General features: G+C 40.4%; 2 protein-coding genes across 4 annotated transcripts in view; both read left to right on the top strand.

Annotated features, from left to right (window-relative positions):
- Positions 1-9,797: 9,797 nt before the first annotated feature.
- OPN3 (opsin 3) overlaps positions 9,798-21,401 on the top strand; it is a 46,442-nt gene continuing 34,838 nt past the window's right edge. The window contains exons 1-2 of one of the 3 annotated variants that reach the window (XM_058430593.1): positions 9,798-10,289; positions 14,356-14,426. In XM_058430593.1, the coding sequence (XP_058286576.1) occupies positions 9,917-10,289; positions 14,356-14,426 (444 nt within the window). In that variant the 5' untranslated portion in view covers positions 9,798-9,916. Of the gene's footprint in view, positions 10,290-14,079; positions 14,217-14,355; positions 14,427-21,401 lie in introns of those variants that run through there. The other 2 variants (XM_058430592.1, XM_032136348.2) reach the window with 2 other exon arrangements.
- On the top strand, positions 14,387-21,247 carry CHML (CHM like Rab escort protein). The gene has a single exon (XM_058430591.1). It carries the CDS (start codon positions 14,387-14,389, stop codon positions 16,343-16,345), a length of 1,959 nt encoding a protein of 652 aa, XP_058286574.1. The 3' UTR covers positions 16,346-21,247.

Below are 21,401 nucleotides of genomic sequence, written 5' to 3'. Positions count from 1 at the left end.
TCATTTACTATGTTTGTGAGGAAGCCAATAGAAGGGGCAGATTGTGGGGAGCGGGGGAAATCAGGAGTCAGTTCAGGATATGTTAAGTTTGAGAATTCTGTTAGATAAACAATTGTGGATGTTGAATAACCAGATGTAAGAGTCCAGGGTTCAGGGGAGAGCTTGGGAGTCATCAGCATTCAGATGGTATTGTATTTAAAGCCATTAGGCTGGATGAGATCACCTGGGAATCCATGCAGATAAAGAAGAAGGCAAGGTGAGGATCAAACCCTGAGCATGCCAGTGTTGGAGGGCAGAGTGATCAAGAAGAACCACTGAGTAACATGAGTGGCTAGTGAGGTATGGGGAGAACCAAGAGAAAGGATCATCCTAGAAGCCAAGAAAAAAAGCTGTTTTGAAGAGGAAGGAGCCATTGGATGGACAATCCAGTTTATTCAATAAAGAAATTGCATAGGAAGATAAAAGGAAGGAGCAGGGGAGCTACAGATTAAAAAGGACTTTAAAGAAACACCATCCAACCACAGTGTGTGGACTGTATTTAGATCTTGACTCAACAACCAAACTTAAAAATAGTTTAAAATACGTGAGACAATTGGAAATTGGAACGCCAAGTAGATATTTGATGATACTAAGAAATTATTGTTCATTGTTTAGATTTAATAATTATATTTTATGTTATATTGTTTGTCTTAGTCCATTCCTGCTGCTATAACAAAATGCCTTGGACTGGGTAATTTATCAACAACAGAAATTTCTCCCAGTTCTGAAGGCTGGGAAGTCCAAAATCAAGGCTCCAGCAGATTCAGTATCTAGTGAGGGCCTGTTCCTCATAGATGGTGCCTTTTAGGTGTCCTCATATGGTGGAAGGGACAAACAGGTCCCCTCAAGCCTTGTCATGAAGGCACTAATCCCATTTATGGGGGTGAAACCCTCATGACCTAATGACCTCCGAAAGATTCCAACTCTTAGTACCATCACCTTGGAGTTAGGTTTCAACATATGAATTTCGGGGGGACATAAACATTTGGACCATAGCACTGTTATTTATGTGATGTTGTATTTTAGAACCATATACTGAAATATCTATGGATAAGCATTAAAGTGTGAAGGAGCAGTCAACCTTGCCAAGTACTGCTGAGGGCCTACATAAGATGACTGAAAATTAACCATTGGAACGTGGATGCTAGTGACCTTGAGAAAGGCTACCTCAGTGGAATGGTGGGCTAAACAGAGAGTAGGAGGAGGAGACGTGTTGATAGTACGTATAAATGCACATTATGGCAGAAGCTTTTGGGAACATCTTAGCTGTTATATGCAGGAGCAAGTCACAGCTATTATGGTCATTTATAGAGCTACCGGATGCATTTGTACTTGTATCTTCTCGGTTGCGGAAATGATGTGGCCACAGATTTAAAGAACATTGAAAATCACTCATGTTCCTACACTCTTACAAAACTATTAATTTTAGAAAATTGCCTTCTAAGCCCAGACCACATACTTTGACAATTTTAGTTTCAACAGAACTATGCACATTATTTAAATTTTAATGTACAACTTCATAAACCTGTCCCGTGTTTCTAATGTCCTTCATAAGTGTATATTTTTTCTTTTCTACCTGTTTTTCTCAATGAAGTATTTCACTATTTTATTATTTTTTACATATAAATGACCATGAAAAGCAATCATTTTAAAGAGTCAGAGGCAAACACACACCTAGCTCTGTAAGCAAAGAAATGATATTGGCACTGTCAGAAAAAGACTCTAGAAAAAAGCATGTGGAGTAATTGCTGTGAGTTAGTTTGGCTTCAGCTTCCATGAATGTTATAAGGGCCCATATGAGGAAGGAGTGCTACCATGACATAAGGCCCATGGCTGGGTCCTCAGCTGGTCTGTTGTATAGGCCTGGTACCAGTCATCTGGCAGAAATGCTGTTGGAGCAATAGGTTGCTCTGGATTTTCTGCTTCTGGGTTCATGATGGCCAACTCTAGTTTCCAGGATAAATCAATGAAGAACTCCTTTGTGGTGAAATGAGTATACTCAGCTAATGCCTATGGCAGGGGAAAAAGAGGTAGGCAGGAGCTTCAACAGTACATGGCCGTTGGTGACCAGGTACTGTTAAGAATCTGGGCCAGGCTCACCCTTACATTTTCAGAATAAAAAGATGACACAAGAGCAGAAGCCATCTTGGTGACCACACTCCTCAACACGGCTGTCTCTTGAGTCATACCCCTGCAGTCTGGACTGATGCCTTATATACACAGGGGCATGGCTGTCCTGCTACCATCCCCCTTCATCATCATTTTGAGAATTCCCTCATCCTCAAGCTTATATACTATGTCTTTCTTCACCATGACTTATTCCCTCATTTTGGTGACTCATATTCAGAAATAGGGCCTGGAAGATAGACACGTTTTTGATAGTTGCATATCTGAAAATATCCTGATCTTTCCTTGCACTTTGTTGATATTTGGTTGGGTACAGAATTTTAGGTTGGAATTATTTTCTTTAAATATTTTGAAGATATTACTCCATTGTCTTTTTGCTTCCAGTGTTGCTGTTAGAAGGACTGTATTCTGATCAGCTTCTGTTGCTGATTATAAGCTATTCTGATCCCTGATGCTTTGTCCATAGCTTGTTTTAATTTTCCTCCCTCAGGAAACTTATAAATGTTCTCTTTGACCCCAATGTACCAACCTTCCACTATAATGGGTGTTGGTGTGGAGATATATATATGCAAATTAATCATAACTTCACTAACCAGTTTCTTCTGGAAATTAAATGTTTACTCTTCCTTACCTCCTCTGTCATGTAAACTGCTTTTTTTTTTTTTTTTTTAGACGGAGTCCTGCTCTGTCACCCAGGCTGGAGTGCAGTGGCGCGATCTCGGCTCACTGCAAGCTCCACCTCCCGGGTTCATGCCATTCTCCTGCCTCAGCTTCCTGAGTAGCTGGGACTACAGGTGCCTGCCACCATACCTGGCTAAGTTTTTGCATTTTTTTAGTAGAGACGGGGTTTCACCGTGTTAGCCAGGATGGTCTTCATCTCCTGACCTCGTGATCCGCCCGCCTCGGCCTTCCAAAGTGCTGGGATTACAGGCATGAGCCACTGTGCCCAGTCATAAACTCCATTTTTTTAACAGCAATGTAACAAGTGAGATTTTATTTTAAAAACAAATGTATGTATTTGGGGGTTGAGGGGACATGGACAGATACACAGTTTATGTATTAAGCTGATCCCTACATCTCACCCATCTGAGGAGCTGTATGCACCAGGAGCATTGACATTCAGAACCTTAAGACATGCTAGATTCTCCTTTTTTTAAAAAAAGTTCTATCACATCCATTAAATTGCATTTCCTAAGGTAGGAAAGGTGCATACATGTTTCGCAAGATTTTCAGTAAGGGCTCTTCTGCTGCTCACCAGAGACCAAGGTTAGAGGGGCCAGGGAAGAATGTGTCTCAACCCTGGGAAAAGGAATGCTTGATTGAAGTTCCCTCTCTGCTGTCATGTTATGATGCAGAAGGCTAGGGGTTATCAGTTTCCAAACAAGAATGTCAAATGAAACGTGTCTCCATTCCTCGCTCCCCTATACTTTGCAAAGGACTTCCTTGGAGTATAGGTATTGTGATAATTTAATGTTCCAATGTAAGAGAGTGTTTAGAGGGTTTTAAATGAACCTCTTTCTGTCTAAAGGACAGGGCTAGACGGCCCATGCAGGAGGATGTGTGCAGGCACTGGGAACCAGTTCTGCAAGCATTAGCTCCTGCTCACCTTCAAACTACTTAAGAGAAGGCAACGAGTTCATTAGGAGCTCAAGGATATCCTTAATGAGCACTTCCACAGGGAGAGTGTTCAGCATGGAGGAGCCATGACATCTCCCCATTTCTTTCCATCCCAGGGGCACTGACAGGGAGAGTCTGGGGCTGGCCAACTCTCTGCAGCAGACCACTTCCAGAATTTGGCAGGGCAAAAGATGCATACATATGTACAGAGGAACAGATGCTAGACTCTCAGTAGAGGGGCCAGACTGGGTCAGCTTGGGAGAGTCCCCAAGCAGGGGCAGAGAGCGAGATCCCAGCAGCCAGCTACTAAAGGCATTGCCTCTGTCGAGAGAGTTGTGTGAGAAAGATGCCAGAGATCTCAGTTTCTCTAGAGAACCTGAAAATCACCCTAGAAGAGAAAAACCCAACATTTAAAATTTGCTACAACCAGAGAGCACCAATATCAATTTTTTTAAAAAAGACAAAGTCGCAATCTGTTGCCCAGGCTGGATTGCTGTCTCCTGGGTTCAAGTGAGTCTCCTGCCTCAGCCTCCCGAGTAGCTGGGATTACAGGTGCATGCCACCTCACCTGGCTAATTTTCGTATTTTTAGTAGAGATAGGATTTCACCATGTTGGCCAGGCTGGTCTCGAACTCCTGACCTCAAGTGATCTGCCCATCTCAGCCTCCCAAAGTGCTGGGATTACAGGCGTGAGCCACCGTGCCTGGCAGAGAGCACCAATATCAGACTACAACTTTACCAATCAAGGAAGATTTTTTTTCCCTCACAATCTCAAAGGGGCCCAGAGCAGCATCTACAGGTAACGGATCAAGAAACTGGGGGAAGCTAAACTTGTTTTCCTTCCCACCTCCACCCTCACAGAAGTTCTCCAGGCCTGACGTTGGCTCTATCTTGGAGGGTGTGGACAAGCGAGTTTTACGTGAGTTTTAGCTTTTCAGCATTACAATGTTGTGCCTTGATGTCAACTGCAAGGGAGCAGAAAAGCTTTGGAAGCTGCCAAAATTCCATCTAAGGGCAGGAAGGAGCAGGTGGTCAGAAAACATTTGAAATGAGTAGGGAGAACAAGTTGCTTTTTGGTTGCAGCATACTGAGTTCAGCTTGCCTCATCAACTGGTTATAGTAGTTTACTTCTCCCACTCTGAGAGAGTGAGATGCAGGCACAATTTGCACATGCTTTTTTCTTTTTTTAAAAAAAATGTGGTAAAATATACATAACATAAAATTTTCCTTTCTAACCATTTTTAAGTATACCATTCAATGGCATTGCGTACATTTACAATCTTGTGCAACCATTACTACTATTGATCTCCAGAATTTTTTCATCATCTTAAACAGAAAGTCTCTACCCATTAAACACTAACTTCTTATTCTTCCCTCTTCTCAGCTTCTGGTAACCACCATTCTACTTTCTGTCTCTATGAATTTGCTTGTTATAGGTACCTCATATCATTGGGATCATATAATATTTGTCCTTTTGTGTTTGGCTTATTTCCCTTATCATAATGTTTTCAAGGTTCATCCATGTTGTAGCATGTACTAGAATTTCATTTCTTTCAAAATATGCCTGCATAATATTCCATTGTATGTATATACCACATTCCATGTATCATTCATCTGTTGATAGGCATTTGAGTTGTTTCTATTTCTTGGCTATTTTGAATAATCCTATTATGAATATTAGTATACAAATATCTGTTTGAGTCCCTACTTTCAATTCTTTTGTGTATATACCTAGGAATAGGATTGCTAGATCATATGGCAATTTTTTTTTGTTTTGAGACAGGGTCTCACTCTGTTGCCCAGGGTGGAGCACAGTGACATGATCACAGCTCACTGCAACCTCAAACTCCTGGGCTCAAGGGATCCTTCTGCCTCAGCCTCCTGAATAGTTGGGTGAGACTATAGGTATGTGCCACCACACGCAGCTAATTTTTTATTTTTTTCTGAAGAGATGAGGTCTTACTATGTTGCCCAGGCTGGTCATTGTACTCTTGGCCTCAAGCGATCATCTTGCTTAAGCTTCCCAAAGCACTGGGATTACAGGAATGAGCTCACAATAATTCTATGTTTAACTTTTTGTGGAACTACCAAATTGTCTTCCACAGGAGCCACGCCATTTCACATTCCCATCAGCAGTACCACAGGGTTCTAATTTCTCCACATCTCCACACAAAAACCAACACTTGTTTTTGTGTTTAGTTTAGTTTAGTTTTGTTTTGTTTTGTTTTTTTGATGATAGCCCTTCTAGTAGGTGTGAAGTTGTATGTCATTGTGGCTCTTTGCATTTCCCTAATGACTAATCATGGTGAGTTTCTTTCCATGTGCTTTTAGGCCATTAGTATATTTTTGGAGTAATGTCTACTCAGATCCTTTGCTTATTTCTGAATGGGGTTGTGTGGAGTTTTTTGTTGTTGTTGAGTTGTAGGGGTTCTTTATATAGCCTAGATATTAATGCCTTATCAGATATATGATTTGCAAGTATTTCTCCCATTTGGTGTGTTGTCTTTTCACTCTTTTCATAGTGCCCTTTGATGCATAACAGCTTTTAATTTTGATAAAGTCCAATTTATCTATTTTTCTCCTGTTGCCTGTGCTTTTGCTGTCATACCCAAGAAGTTTTCTTCTAAGAGTTTTATAGTTTTAGCTTTTACATGTAGGTCTCCAATCAATTTCGAGTTAATTTTTATATATGATATAATGTAAGGCTCCAACTTCATTCATTTGCACATGGATGTGCAGTTTTCCCAGCATCATTTGTTGAAAAGACTGTCCTTTCCCCATTGAATGGCCTTGGCATCCTTGTCAAAAATCAATTGACCATATATGTAAGAGTTTATATCTTGGCCCCTTTATTCTATTCCATTGCTGTACATGTTTGTCCTTATGCTATGTATTAGGCTGTTCTTGCACTGCTATAAATACCTGAGACTGGGTAATTTATAAAGAAAAGGGGTTTAATTGGCTCACAGTTTCGCAGGCTGTACAGGAAGCATGGTGTTGGCATCTACTCAGCTTCTGGGGAGGCCTCAGGGAGCATTTACTCATGGTGGAAGGCAAAGTGAGAGCAGGCATCTCACATGGCGACAACCAAATAGGGAGAGAGAGAGAGAGAGAGAGTGGGATGGGGGAGTTGCCACACACTTTTAGATGAGCAGAGCTCACTTATCACAAAGGGGATGGCCCAGGCCATTCATGAGGGATCCGCCCCCTATGACCCAAACACCTCCCACTAGGACCCACCTCTGATATTGAGGATTATATTTCAACATGAGATTTGGGTGGGGACAAACATCCAAACTATATCATGCTGGTGTTTTTTGTTTGTTTGTTTTTTTGTTTTTGTAAAAGATTGTAATGTTCTGCCGTTATCCTATCATTACATAATTCTAAAATTAAAAAAGAAACATATATCCTTATCATTGCCTGTTTCTGTCAAGCTCAATAAATGTCCTTAATGGTTCATAGTATTGTAAAATTACTGTATCAAAAATTCTTAAACATTTCTCAAAGGCCTCTTACTCCTCCTTTGCATTCACTGCTAGTAGGCATTGCCCTGGACTTTACTCTGATTGAGTAAAAGCCAAAGTCCTTTTATTGAAATGGCCAAGGTCCTGCATATTCTGGCCATTCACTGCCCACCCACCTGACTGGCCACATTTCCCAATTCTCATTCTTGCTTCCTTATTGTTCCTCCAACATACCAACTACAGTCCTCCTGCCCATAACCACCCTGTCTAAATAACAACCTTCACAGAGCAGGGGCATCACCATCTTGGACAAGCACCGCCATTTTAAAGTTCCCCTTGATCAAAAACCACCTAAATCCAAACAGCATCAGCCCAATGGCTAAGGTCAGCATGACTATACACCACAAAAGACATCTCCGACCAGAAACATTCCAACCCTAAGATAAACCCCTAAACCCCTCCCTGACCAGAGACATGACAGCCCCGAGATAACCTCCCCTCCGACGGAGACATTCCAACTCAGCAATAAACTTCTCCTCCAAACAGAAACATTCCACGCCTGTGATAAGCTCTCTCACTCTAAAATCCTTAAATACTCTTAGTCTGTAAGAGAGTGCTCCTGACCAAAATTGGCCAGAAGCCCCTCTTAGGTTTATTCTTCCAAATAACCCTGTCTGACTGTTGAGCTGCTATTCGTGTTTCTTTCCTGTTTCTTTAACTCTTACAAACTCCTTGCCCCATCTCCCATAGCTCCTGGCTCAGCCTCCTGAGTAGCTAGGACTACGGACATGTACCATCTTGCCTGGCTAATTTTCTATTTTTTGAAGAGTTGGGGGGCGATTCTCACTTTGTTGCCCAGGCTGGTCTTGAACTCCTGGGCTTAAGCAATCCTACTGCCTCGGCCTCCCAAAGTGCTGGGGTTACAGGAATGAGCCACCACGCCTGACCCCGATTTCTTTATGGCATTTGTCAGTGGCTGACACCCTACGTATTTATCTAATTTTTGTTTGTTCTCCCAACACTACTGGAATGTAAGCTTTATAAGGGCAATGACTCAGCAATGATGAATAGGAAAAAATATAGCGAGTTCTTTATTCATTCATTCAAATTACTATTTATTGAGAACTTACTGTAGACTAGACACAGAGAACACACTCCACATTAAACATATAGAACTTGTTAAATCGTTATGTTTTGTTCAATGTTTGTACAAATCTAAAATTAACAATTAAATGTGTGTATGTGTTTTTTAAGGGGTGGGTGGGTAGGAAGTCTCACAGATGGCTAGTCCAGAGCAGAAGCCTTGAAGGAAAATCAAGGTGTCAAGGCAGAACACACTGCCCCTTAGCTATTGCTCTATGCACCAGGGTGGAGAACTGCTGCCAGCCTATTAGATCCTCTCTCCAGGGAATTCGGAATGTGGATTGATCCAAGCTAGTCATTCCCTACTGATCTTTCAAACAGAGGTGAGGGGGGTAAACGCCTGCAATGGAAAGCAGTTTCTTTAGCTTGCACAAACCCTGTGTTCGTCACCAGTGTCCAGGACGGTCTGCAGGTGTGGCTCGGGACTGTGATCTTCTTGTAGGGCCTCCTTAGGGATTGTGCAACCACAAAGGCAGAAGCGGCTCTTGCAGAGTGTGATGACGTTCACAACCTATATTTGACTTGTACTATATTCTCATCACTACAGGGGAAGAGGCCCAGTGGGAAATGTGTGCTGTTCTAAATATAGCACCTGCCTCCTATACCTGCTAGATTTAGGTTGAATCTTTCACTGCCTGTGAAGGACTTTAGCAGGCCTCAGTGACCGGAAAGATCTACCCACACTTTCAAGCACAGGAAGGACGGTATTGGAAGGCCTTGGGGTCCAGCCCAGGGCTTAAAGTCAGTTCCATTGGAATGCCGTTTTCAGAGAGTTTTCATCCCAAACTTGCCGAGGGTGACAGGCTCTTGTATCAGCCCTGGGACATGTGTCCTCTAGCAGTCAGGTAGTTAGGCAGGCACCTATCAATTTGTTGTTTTTCTTCTGTTTTCCGGTAAGACTACCCCGAGCTCTTCAATGTTTTCTTTGCTTTTGTTTACATTAAGTGTATGACGTGGGATGGGCTTCGTAGGCTGGATGTGGGTTATTACAGCTTCCCAGCAAGGGGAGAAGCCTGGAGAGAAGCCCAATTCTTGCCAGCACGTGGTGGGCGCAGGCGCTCATAAATACTTAGGAATAAATGAATGCATAAGTGAGTGAATGAATGGGTGAGTGGACACGAAGCTTTCAAGGTGGGTGCAGAGAGGTGGGGGTGTGAAGAGACATCGAGGCTACCCTACGGCCCCCGGCCCCCAGGCTATCCCGCGACGCGCGTCCACGCCGACCAGCTGAAGGTGCCCAGCCGGTGGGGGCGGGGCGAGCTAGCCGCGAGGACGCGCCCGCGGGGGGGCGGGGCTAAGAGGACGCGCCGGGAGCAGCGGAGCGGCGAGAACAGGCCGCGGGGGGGGGCGCGCCGGGCGGAAGGGGCGGGGAGAGGGCGGGCCCGGCGCGCGGTAGCGCGGGTACCTCAGTGCACAATGGCCAGAGCCGGCGGCGGAGCCCCAGCCCCACCCAGTGCGGAGCGCGCCGCGAGCTCCGCCGCACGCTGAGCGCCTCCGCCCGCCAAGCGCGCCGGCGCCGGGCCATGTACTCGGGGAACCGCAGCGGCGGCCAGGGCTACTGGGACGGCGGCGGGGCCGCGGGCGCTGAGGGGCCGGCGCCGGCGGGGACACTGAGCCCCGCGCCGCTCTTCAGCCCCGGCACCTACGAGCGCCTGGCGCTGCTTCTGGGCTCCATTGGGCTGCTGGGCGTCGGCAACAACCTGCTGGTGCTCGTCCTCTACTACAAGTTCCAGCGGCTCCGCACTCCCACTCACCTCCTCCTGGTCAACATCAGCCTCAGCGACCTGCTGGTGTCCCTCTTCGGGGTCACCTTTACCTTCGTGTCCTGCCTGAGGAACGGCTGGGTGTGGGACACCGTGGGCTGCGTGTGGGACGGGTTTAGCGGCAGCCTCTTCGGTGAGTTGGACTGGGAGGAGAAGGCAGCCTCCCCTCTGCAAACTTCCACTCCCCGCCTCGCCGTCCGCTCCGTGCGTCCGCCTGCCCCCAGCCCGCCCCGCACGGCTTCCCGCTCGGCCCCGCGCCCCCCGCCCGACACCGCCCCGCTCCCCGCTCGCCTCCTCACGCTGCTGGACCCCAGCCGCATGGCGGGTGCCTTCCTTTTCCTCCCCCCTCCCGCCGCACGCTGTCCGCGACTCCATTCCTGTGTTCTCTCATCTGCCCCCCACGTTGACCCCAAACCCCAGCCCGTCTCCTTTTTCTCATTTGTTTTTACCTTCTAAGATCACTCAACAAGGCACGAAACCACGGCTTTTTACACTTTGAGGAAAGAGACGAGGGCCTGTAGAGTCAGGAGGTTCAAGAAAAGAAGTGATTAACTCGTGAAAGTTGGAGGGAGTGATGAGATTAGATTCATATTCTACTATTTCCTGAAATGAGAGTAGAAAACTAAAATAGCAATATGTAAAAAAAAAAAAAAATTCTCATTAGTACTTGTAAATCTTTGAATGCTTTCTAGGGAGTGAGACAGTTTCATTCAGGTCCTCAGAATGCAAATTGGCATGTGCCCTGTAAGCTATTTTTACTGTTTTCCTTCTTATAGATGGGTTCCAGCACACCAGAATCTCGGATGAGATTACAAATGGCTCAGCCAATACCATCTCAGGTGAACAAATACTGTAATTAGCTCTGCAGTCGGTAGATTTCATTAAAGTAGAACTTGATTGTTGATTTATTTCGGCAATTTATTATAGAAGATTTAAGTTTCACTGAGACATGATGTTTTGAAGGATGATCAACAACTCAGCAAATCATTGAAGGAAGCGTAGGAAAGAAATTATTTTTTGTGTGCCTCAGGAATTTCATTTGTAGGGAGACTTGAAATAGAAATGTGTATTTCTCGAGGCTTAAAGTTCCTTTTTTAAATCCTGAAATCCATTGATACTTTATTGCTTTAATCTTGGTGGGTTTGGGAGAACAAAATCTTTGTAGAATTATCAAAAATATTTTCTTATTCAGTAACCTCTATGCTATGACAAACCCAAATATTATATTTGTAATTATTCATTTTTTGGCATTTTGAAGGAAATAAGAAAATCGATTTTATTTGATTGCTTCAGAGGTTATAATATTTTCCTCCCCGCCCCTCATAAGCTTTACTCTGATAATTTCATTTGAACAAACATTTGAAATTTAGGGAGGGGACTGTAAGTGTATGTAGGCTGTGGTATGGATGGCTATGGGATTACACACCTTATATTAATTAAAAAATACCTATCAGGCAGTTTCTTCAGCAGTGCTAAGAAGGTTATTCAAGCCCAAGCCTAAAGTATCATCAGTAGTGTTCTCCAGGGTAGTCAACAGGTGTTTGTTCACAGACATCAAAGTTCTTTTTTCCTTGAAGTGCCTTTTCTGTGCTGGAAAATTCTATTTTCATGCCCGGGAGTTTGAACACAAGGGTGTACTGAGTTCTTTACAGTGCTAGCTGTCATCCACCCTCTTCCTCACCTCTTTCCTCTGCTGATCCCACCCTCCTGTGTCTCCTAGTCACTTCTCCCTTCCTGTTTTTCTTCTTCACCATCCCTCCTAGGGTCCCAGCCCAGTGATTTTCTAAATTCACTTAGGTTTTTGCCTGAGGGCTGCCCCATTTTTCAGGGCATGTAGTGCTTTCAACCATGACTTTCTCCCTGTTTTTAATGTAGAGGTGGAAACGCTGGGATAAGAGATTCAGATACTTACTTAAGCTCTGGGGGGCAAGTTAGTAGTGAAGTTACTATGGAGTTTAAAAAGTTTTTAGCAAAGATAATTTCTTTGCCCGGAGTAAATTCCAGAGTTTGTGCTTCTAGATCCAGGTTAAGGATGAAGAAAAAGAGGGCACTTCCTGCATAGTTATCCCTGAGCAAGAACTACTAACAGTGGAGTATTGAAAGGGAGGGAGTTAAAAATGAGGGAAGTAGCTTCTTGATGCAGAGGCTTTTGGAGAGGCTTGCCCTATCTGTTGGAAAGACCATTGGCCTGATGGCACAAGAGTGGATCCTGTTCCTGATCCTGCGACTCATGCATTGTGCGGGCTTTCCCAAGTCACTTAATCTCTCCAGCCATCAGTTCTCTCATCTGTATTATTGGGTAGTTCAGCTTAATGCTCTGTAAGGCCATCCTACTTGCTTTGCATTTTGATGACCCCTTTGATATCTGTAGGTTAGAACGTGCCTGATCTTAGCGCTTATTGATTGTGTCTTCTGCTCCTACTCCTACCCTGAGCCCTATCTTTCTAAGCCAAGAAGCAGCATATACTATGGTTACACCTCTTCAGATACCATCATAGATTCAGTCTCCGTCTTCACACCCTGCTGGAAGAAGCAGAATAAGTAATTCAGACATACTTATATTTATACTTGAGTGGGCCAGGCAACTGCTGCATTCTGTACTTAGTTCCTGGCTTCTTAGGGAATGCCAAAAATGAGTGGAATCCTTGATATTTTTGAGACAGAGGCTTTGACTAGACAGGACTGTTAGGATTGCCATTTTAGTTAAACTAAAGGTCTGTGCCCTACGCAATTTAATCTAAGTTCCAATTGTATGGCTTGTTTTACCAATATCCAAGATTATTAGTCATCTTGGGCTTGTACTGATTTATATTTCAGTAGGTTTAACAGTAGTGAAAACCAGAGCTCAAAACTGTACAATGATGAATATTAGAAAGTTTAGCAGTATTATGTATATAATGCTTTAGCCTAAAGACTTTCAGGTGAGTATGCTCTTCAGCACCTTGGCCGTTCTACCTCTGGCCACACAGGGCATCACACAGATGTCTTCTGCACATGGAATGTAACCAGCATTATGCTCAAAGTTAACAGGAGAGCCTTTTTTTTTTTTTTTTAACTTCTCCTTCAAAAATAAGAACAAACAATGTTAGTCTTGGCAGAGGATGTTTAGATAGACCTTTTGCTTGGGATGCAGAGATACAGGGTTGCAGAGACAGTGGCGAAATGCAAACATCATTGTATTCAAATGTTAGAAGTAGGTATTATTTATGTTAAGATATTTTAATATGAAATCGGAAGTTTTCCTTTTTTACTTAGACTTACACTTTTCCTTTTTTATATGCATGTGTATATTCATATACATATTTTAATACATTTTCCTCAGGCCTATTATGAGCCTAAATATTTTTAAATGGCCAGTTGTTTTACTGAATTAATCCTTTTTTAATAATCTGACTAGTAATTGAGTAGAAATAGTCTCATGTTGCTACCATGAGATCCTAAGGGTGGTTGTGGCATGGAAAGGTCTTATATTCAGCTGTTCTGGAATCACACTCAGACTGTAATGGCCACAGAAATATTTTTAATCATGGCAGTATGCACATAGTGTATAATCTGTTTCTATAAACAATGGAGCCACGCGTTCCGTTTAGTCTAAGCTCACAGCTGTGTATAGATTTATTCACATGATAGTTTTCTTAAAAGCTAAAGTTAGAGAATTGTATTATGTTATTTCTTATTTATTTTTGTGGAACATTATGTTGATTCTGTATTACTATGGTGCCTGATTCTTGGGAGGGCTGTTGTATCTCTATTGTCCATTTTCAAGAAATTAGAAAATATGTGAGAAAGCATTTAAGACACGCTTTAGTAGAGGTTTATGTCCAAATAAGAAGTCACACTCCAATGGATTGTCATTGTTGCATGAAATTATTTTTCTCTTACATTGTTTACAATGTATTCTTTCTTGAATTTTCTTCTTTCAGAGAAGAGTTCCAGTCACAAATGCATATATGATGCATTTTGACATTTACTGCTAAGATGAAATGCAGAAATGAAACCACACATCCATTTTAGTATTCTCAGATGTGATTAGATGTACTTGCTCATGCTTTGATGCTACTGACTTATAAGAAAAAAAATGTTTTAAAAGGGTAACCGTTAGACAGCTAGGACCTGCAACTTCAGTGCTTCTGGGATAACTGGAACATCAGAAGGACAGATTTTATTACAGCGTAATCACACCTCATTTCTTTCATCAGCAGTTGTCACCAGACACTGTTACTTCCTAGAATGGCGGACAATCTTCCCACAGAGTTTGATGTGGTTATAATAGGGACAGGTTTGCCCGAATCCATCCTTGCAGCTGCATGTTCAAGAAGTGGTCAGAGGGTTCTGCATATTGATTCAAGAAGTTACTATGGAGGAAACTGGGCTAGTTTCAGCTTTTCAGGATTGCTATCCTGGTTGAAGGAGTATCAGCAAAACAATGACGTTGGGGAAGAAAGTACTGTTGCATGGCAGGACCTGATCCATGAAACAGAAGAAGCCATCACTCTTCACAAGAAGGATGAAACTATTCAACACACAGAAGCTTTTTGCTACGCCAGTCAGGATATGGAGGACAACATTGAAGAGATTGGTGCTCTGCAGAAAAATCCTTCTTCGGGGGTGTCTAATACCTTCACTGAAGTTCTGGATTCTGCATTGCCCGAAGAAAGCCAGTCATCATATTTTAATAGTGACGAAATGCCTGCCAAACACACTCGGAAAAGTGATACAGAGATTTCACTAGAAGTAACTGATGTAGAGGAATCAGTGGAGAAGGAAAAGTATTGTGGAGATAAAACTTGTATGCACACAGTTTCAGATAAAGATGAAAGCAAATCTACAGTAGAAGATAATGCCAATGAACCAGTTAGAAATAGGATTACTTACTCTCAAATAGTTAAAGAAGGCAGGAGGTTTAATATTGATTTGGTATCAAAACTGCTGTATTCTCAAGGATTGCTAATTGATCTTTTAATCAAATCCGATGTTAGTCGTTATGTAGAATTTAAAAATGTCACTAGGATTCTTGCATTTCGGGAAGGAAAGGTAGAACAAGTGCCTTGTTCCAGAGCAGATGTCTTTAATAGCAAGGAACTCACCATGGTTGAAAAGAGGATGCTAATGAAATTTCTGACATTTTGTTTAGACTATGAACAACATCCTGATGAATACCAAGCTTTCAGGCAGTGTTCATTTTCAGAATACTTAAAAACTAAAAAACTAACTCCCAACCTTCAACATTTTGTACTGCACTCAATTGCAATGACATCAGAATCATCTTGCACTACAATAGATGGTCTTAACGCAACTAAAAACTTCCTTCAATGTCTCGGACGGTTTGGTAACACTCCCTTTTTATTTCCCTTGTATGGCCAAGGAGAAATTCCCCAGGGTTTCTGTAGGATGTGTGCAGTTTTTGGTGGAATCTATTGTCTTCGTCATAAAGTACAATGCTTTGTAGTCGACAAAGAATCTGGACGATGTAAAGCAATTATAGATCACTTTGGTCAAAGAATAAATGCTAAATATTTTATTGTGGAAGACAGTTACCTTTCTGAGGAAACATGCTCAAATGTGCAGTATAAGCAGATCTCTAGGGCAGTACTCATTACAGATCAGTCTATACTAAAGACAGATTCAGATCAGCAGACTTCCATTCTGATAATTCCTCCAGCAGAGCCAGGAGCCTGTGCTGTACGGGTCACAGAATTATGTTCTTCAACCATGACATGCATGAAGGACACCTATCTGGTACATTTGACATGTTCATCTTCTAAAACAGCAAGAGAAGACTTAGAATCAGTGGTGAGGAAATTATTCACTCCGTATACTGAAACAGAAATAAACAAGGAAGAACTTACAAAGCCAAGACTCTTGTGGGCTCTTTATTTTAATATGAGAGATTCCTCGGGAATCAGCAGAAGCTCATATAATGGCTTGCCTTCCAATGTTTATGTCTGCTCTGGGCCTGACTGTGGCCTGGGAAATGAGCATGCTGTCAAGCAAGCTGAAACACTTTTCCAGGAGATCTTTCCAACTGAAGAATTCTGCCCTCCACCTCCAAATCCAGAAGACATTATCTTTGATGGTGATGATAAGCAGCCAGAGGCTTCTGGAACCAATAATGTAATAATGGCCAAACTAGAATCCTCTGAGGAAAGCAAAAACATAGAAAGCCCAGAGAAGCACCTTCAAAATTAGAAAAGAGTAATCTGGAAATGCTGTTTTGGACCTCCTTCATGGCATCAGAATTTTCTCATTTAAAGGACAATTTCCCATATGAGTAATTAAGAGTGGTTATATATGATGAATGCTATGCAGATGTTGTCTTTAACTCTCAGACATTCAATGAGTGATTTATCGATTATTGAACATTTTGTTTAGAATGGGCTACATGACCCAGAATCTTAAAACAGAGTTAGCTTTATTTTAGTATTGGGTATGTATGTAAGGGTTCCATATTAGCAACTCAGCTTAAAGGTAATGTATTTACTCATGATCTTCAGATTTTATCTTTGTCTGTAGAACAATGAGTAATACCCAAGTAATATTTTAATTACTTTTGAAGCTATTACAGTTGCTGCGGCCTGTTCGAATAGTGAAACACACACAAATGGTAAATTATGTGGATCTTTTGCATATAATGTAAATGTGTAGACATGGTGGTAGGAATAGTAACTAATACAAATGCCAAAATGATAATAAAATACATTTGTCTATAATCGTTAAAAGATTAGCTTTGCATGATGCTTTATTCACTGCGAAGGTCTGAAGTTTATAATACCCACTTGACCCTTGTAACTGATGAGGCAATGACGCCACCACAGTGTTCTAATTTACAAAAAGAATTGGAGTTCAATTAGTGGTTGAAAAGCTCATTTTGGGGAGGTTGATTGCAAAGAAAATTTGAAGGATAAGATTTATTCTTATTTAATACTTCAGAAAATTTCTGCAGAGCCCTGCTCTGGCACTTAAAGAGCTTCCAGCAAGTAACTTAGACCAAAAGGAAAAACGAAGTGCCCCAGGAGAAGATACTTCAGAAGGGCTATTCTGAAATTCCTAAGGAGAAACAGAGTGAGGCCTTTTTAACCTGGGATTACAGATAGTTATAAAACCCTCTATAAATAGATTACCCAAGGTTTTTCAGTGAGAATGAAACATACCACCTTGTTGGCTCTACCACTTTAATTAATGTCACTAACATAACTGATAGGAATGAATCAAAGGAGGATTTACCATGCCCTTTTGGTTGTGTCCCACTTAACAAATTGTGAAGTAACAACCTTCTGTAATCTCTCTTGCCTCTTAGCTGTTATCCAGAGTATAGGAACTTTTTTTCTCCCAGAACCACCCAACGTCATAAAACTGGTAGTACTCTAATGGTGAAAACCTGTGGAGCTGTCAGAAGACATGAACTTGCTTTTCCTCTAGTCCAGTTTCCATTCTTCAGTCAGAGAATGATGGTCCCTGTGACAGTTTTTGCTCTGAAATAGTATTTATCATGTGCTTAGTACCTAGTATTATGCTTTCTCATAACAGTTTCTCAACAATCCTGTGAGGCAAATTTGCATGTACCTTCTGTATTAGTCTGTTCTCATGGTGCTGATAAAGACATACCCGAGATGGTAATTTATAAAGAAAAAGGTTTAATGGACTCACAGTTCCATGTGGCTGGGGAGGCCTCACAATCATGGTGGAAGGTGAAAGGCACGTCTTACATGGCGGTGGACAAGAGAGAATGAGAACTAAGTGAAAAGGGAAACCCCTTTTAAAACCATCAGATACCATGAGACTTATTTACTACCATGAGAACAGTATGGGGGAAACAACCCCATGATTCAGTTGTCTCCCATGATCTCCCCATGATTCAGTTGACCACAAGATGTGGGAATTATAGGAGCTACAATTCAAGATGAGATTTGAGTGGGGACACAGCCAAACCATATCACCTTCAAAGAAGAAATAAGAGAATTATTAGTAATTTGCTCAGAATCTGGTATGTGGAAGAGCCAACATGGGGACCTAGCCTTTTGTGATTCTAAAACCTTTGATCTTTCTACTAACATTCACTGTTAGAAGAGTGTAGGCGCTGCAGGAGAAAGAGAAAGTGCCCACGAAAATTAGTCTAGCATTGCCGGGGGTAAAAAGCACACACTGGTCCTGCAGCTTATTGAATCAGAGGAATGTGAAGATTAAGATGAACTAAACATATTTTAGAGCATGGATCTCATTGAAGCAGAATTTGGCTAAGTTTTAACAAAATGTTCTTCAGTAACACATCTCTGATCTGAAGATTGTGTTATAAAAAATATTATCAGGCCAAAATTTGTTCGGAATACACTAATTTTTGCTCCTCTATATGTGAGGAAAATGAGACCAGACAGATTTAAGTAATTGACAACTTAAGACTTAAAGTAGCAAAGTCATGGATTGTATTGACTTTTAAAAATATAGTAAAGTGATATTTAAACTTTATCCTAAAGTTTAAATCTAACAAAACAACTGAAATACTTGAAATAGACCTATAAAATAGTAATTGAAATGAGAAATACATAAGATGATAAATAAAATGAAGGTGAAGTTATTCCAGATCTACTGAAAAGATTTTCAATATCACAGATTATTCATAAGAAATTGAGAAAAGGAACAATAAGAAGTTGCAAAAGATGGTATAGCTGAATATAATGGAAATAGGAAAAATTAGTCCAAGATAAAGTTTGCTTTAAAAATGAAGAAAATGAATATACTTCTTAATACAAAATAAGTGGGAAATGAGAAGTTATACCAATAAAAAGCATTTAAAAATTTAGGGGATATTGTAACCCAGTATAATTTTCTGACAGGTTGGACTTTGACCCTAATGGACTTACTGGTGAACTTTTTCAAATGTTTAAGTAATGTCTATCCATGTATCATGAAAGGCAATATGCTTCAAATTGTCTTTTGAGGCAAACATGTTCTCAATACTAAAAGACATTTTTAGAAGGATTTTATTCTCAACAGATGCAAAATGCAAAATAAAATATTGGCAAACAATAACAGCGACAAATAATTTACTATCACTCAGGATTGTAAGGCTGGTGTTAAGCAGAACAGCCATTAAATCAGCATCAACAGAACAAATAGTAAAAATCCAAAGTATTAACTACAGATAACTTTTCAAAAATTCCTCATTCACCCTTGATTTAATTATTTCTCTGGCAATGATTTAATAGACTTCTCAGAGTCTGTTAAGTACTTAAACCAAGAACTACCATTATTCCTACTGGGAAAACAAACATTTCTCAAGTGGAAAGTAAACAGTGTTGGCACCATTTTTATATATGGTTAAAGAGACCTGTCATTGCAATAAAAGTCAGCATTCACAAAATGAGGAAGATAGGGAAAGTAGCATAAATATTTTCTATTAACATGGCTTTACAACTGCTAAAACTTATAGTATAAAAATGTACTAACAAAGACTAATTCAAGAAGTTGCAGGATATACAATTTTTAAACTCATTTCTACATCTTAGCAGTGACAAACTGCAATTTAAAAAGTGTGTTTGGTTATTAATATATATGAGACTTTTAAAGAAAGTTATATAACTACATTGAGATAAATTAAGAAAGATGCCTAAATAGAAGCAAGTTTAAAGAGCTATATTTTTAAACATGAGCAAACTCCCATAGGAGCCATGCTGGTGTAATGGAAAAGTAGTACATGGGGAGATAGGGAGTTTTTTGAAAACCAGAATTACAGTTCTCATTTCACTACTTACCAGTTGTATTCTCTTGGGAAAGTCACTCCTAGTATCTATTTCACCATCTACAGATGAGAAATACTTCACAGAATTATTGTGAGGATTAAGTTAGATAATCTGTATTAAAATATAAAGCTACATCCAAAGGAATGCCAATATGTGACATTAGTATGAAATTTACCAGAGTTCCATTTAACATTCCAACTGGTTGCTTTGTGGAATATGGCATAATTGTAATAAATTATTTAGGAAAGCAAGCAAAGATGTAAGTTTTTTTAATTTAGGGGAAAAAATGGGAGCCTTGCTCTCCAAATCCTTAAAACATGCTATTAAGCAACCTTTCTGAATATTCTGTGGTGCCAAGTAGAAAGTTTAACTAAAACTAATAAGCCAATGGAAAGAAAGAAATATTAATAACTGCTGGTGGAAAGACTAGCTAGATGTCAGTGTGGAAGGATTAGATCCACTTTACATGTGATATTCCAAATGAATTAAAATGTTAAGTATAAATAGAAAAATAAAGACTACGAGTCTCACACCAATAGTGGTAAAAAGGAACTTCATGGCAGTTGATAAGGTAGGTCAACTAAGAGAAAAAATTTTAAACGTGTAGTAAATAGGAAAAAGACAAAACAAGATGGAATTTAAAAGAAGCTATTTGCATTACACATGGATACATTCAATTTTTGTAAAACTATATGCATATCTGTAAGGGTTTGTACTCTTAGGCAAATTTATAAAGAGATCGTGTATAAATGGTATAAAAAATCAATTTGAATGGTATTCAAATTTCCTAATATTAAAAATGCAACTTTGACTTGGTTCATGCTATTGTATTAGCAAAATTGTTTTAATTGCATGTGTCCTCATAGCAGCAGCATTGTATATTAGTAGCCTTTTAAGAGAACTATGTAGAAGACTGTAAAAAGGGCTTTATAACTGATCTATCTTTTGACATACTCACTTTGAGTGGCATATGCCCAGGAAAATATTTAAAAGAAAGAAAAGCTATTTGTACAAAGTTTTCTAGCAATTCCACTCAGATAACTTTAAGGGGAAAAAAAGCCCAACGATTGGGAAATGGTTAAGTAAATTTTGGTGTATTGCTAGTGCTATTACAGAATGTTATATAGCCATTCAATAATATTGATATATGTAAAATTGTATGCAAAAAAGTGAGATTCAAAAATGTTAATAAGAACTTAAATTATGTTTACTGATATATGTGAAAATTTAGGTCTACATTGAAAAGAATCAGAAGATAACATGTAATTAACTTCAGTTTAACATTAGGGGTTCTTTATTTTTCTTCTGTTAAATATTGATGTATGCAATAAAAAATAAAAGATTAATTGGTAAAGTGGTTTACTGAACTGGTGAGAAAATTACTGATTTCTTAGAAGTTTCTAAAATTCTATTTTAAATTAAAATACACATTTCTAGGTGTTAAAGTCAAAAAAGATCATCTTCAAATATGTGTGGCAGAAAGTTTTACAAATAATGGTGGGAAGGAA

Source organism: Hylobates moloch, unplaced genomic scaffold (genome assembly GCF_009828535.3).
Source record: "Hylobates moloch isolate HMO894 unplaced genomic scaffold, HMol_V3 SCAFFOLD_18, whole genome shotgun sequence".
Lineage (NCBI taxonomy): Eukaryota > Metazoa > Chordata > Mammalia > Primates > Hylobatidae > Hylobates > Hylobates moloch.
The sequence above is the reverse complement of the archived record's forward strand: the minus strand, read 5'-3'. Positions and strand labels throughout refer to the sequence as shown.

Coding starts and splice junctions, on each gene's coding strand:
- CHML (XM_058430591.1), top strand. CDS start 14,387: ATGGCGGACAATCTTCCCACAGAGTTTGATGTGGTTATAATAGGGACA.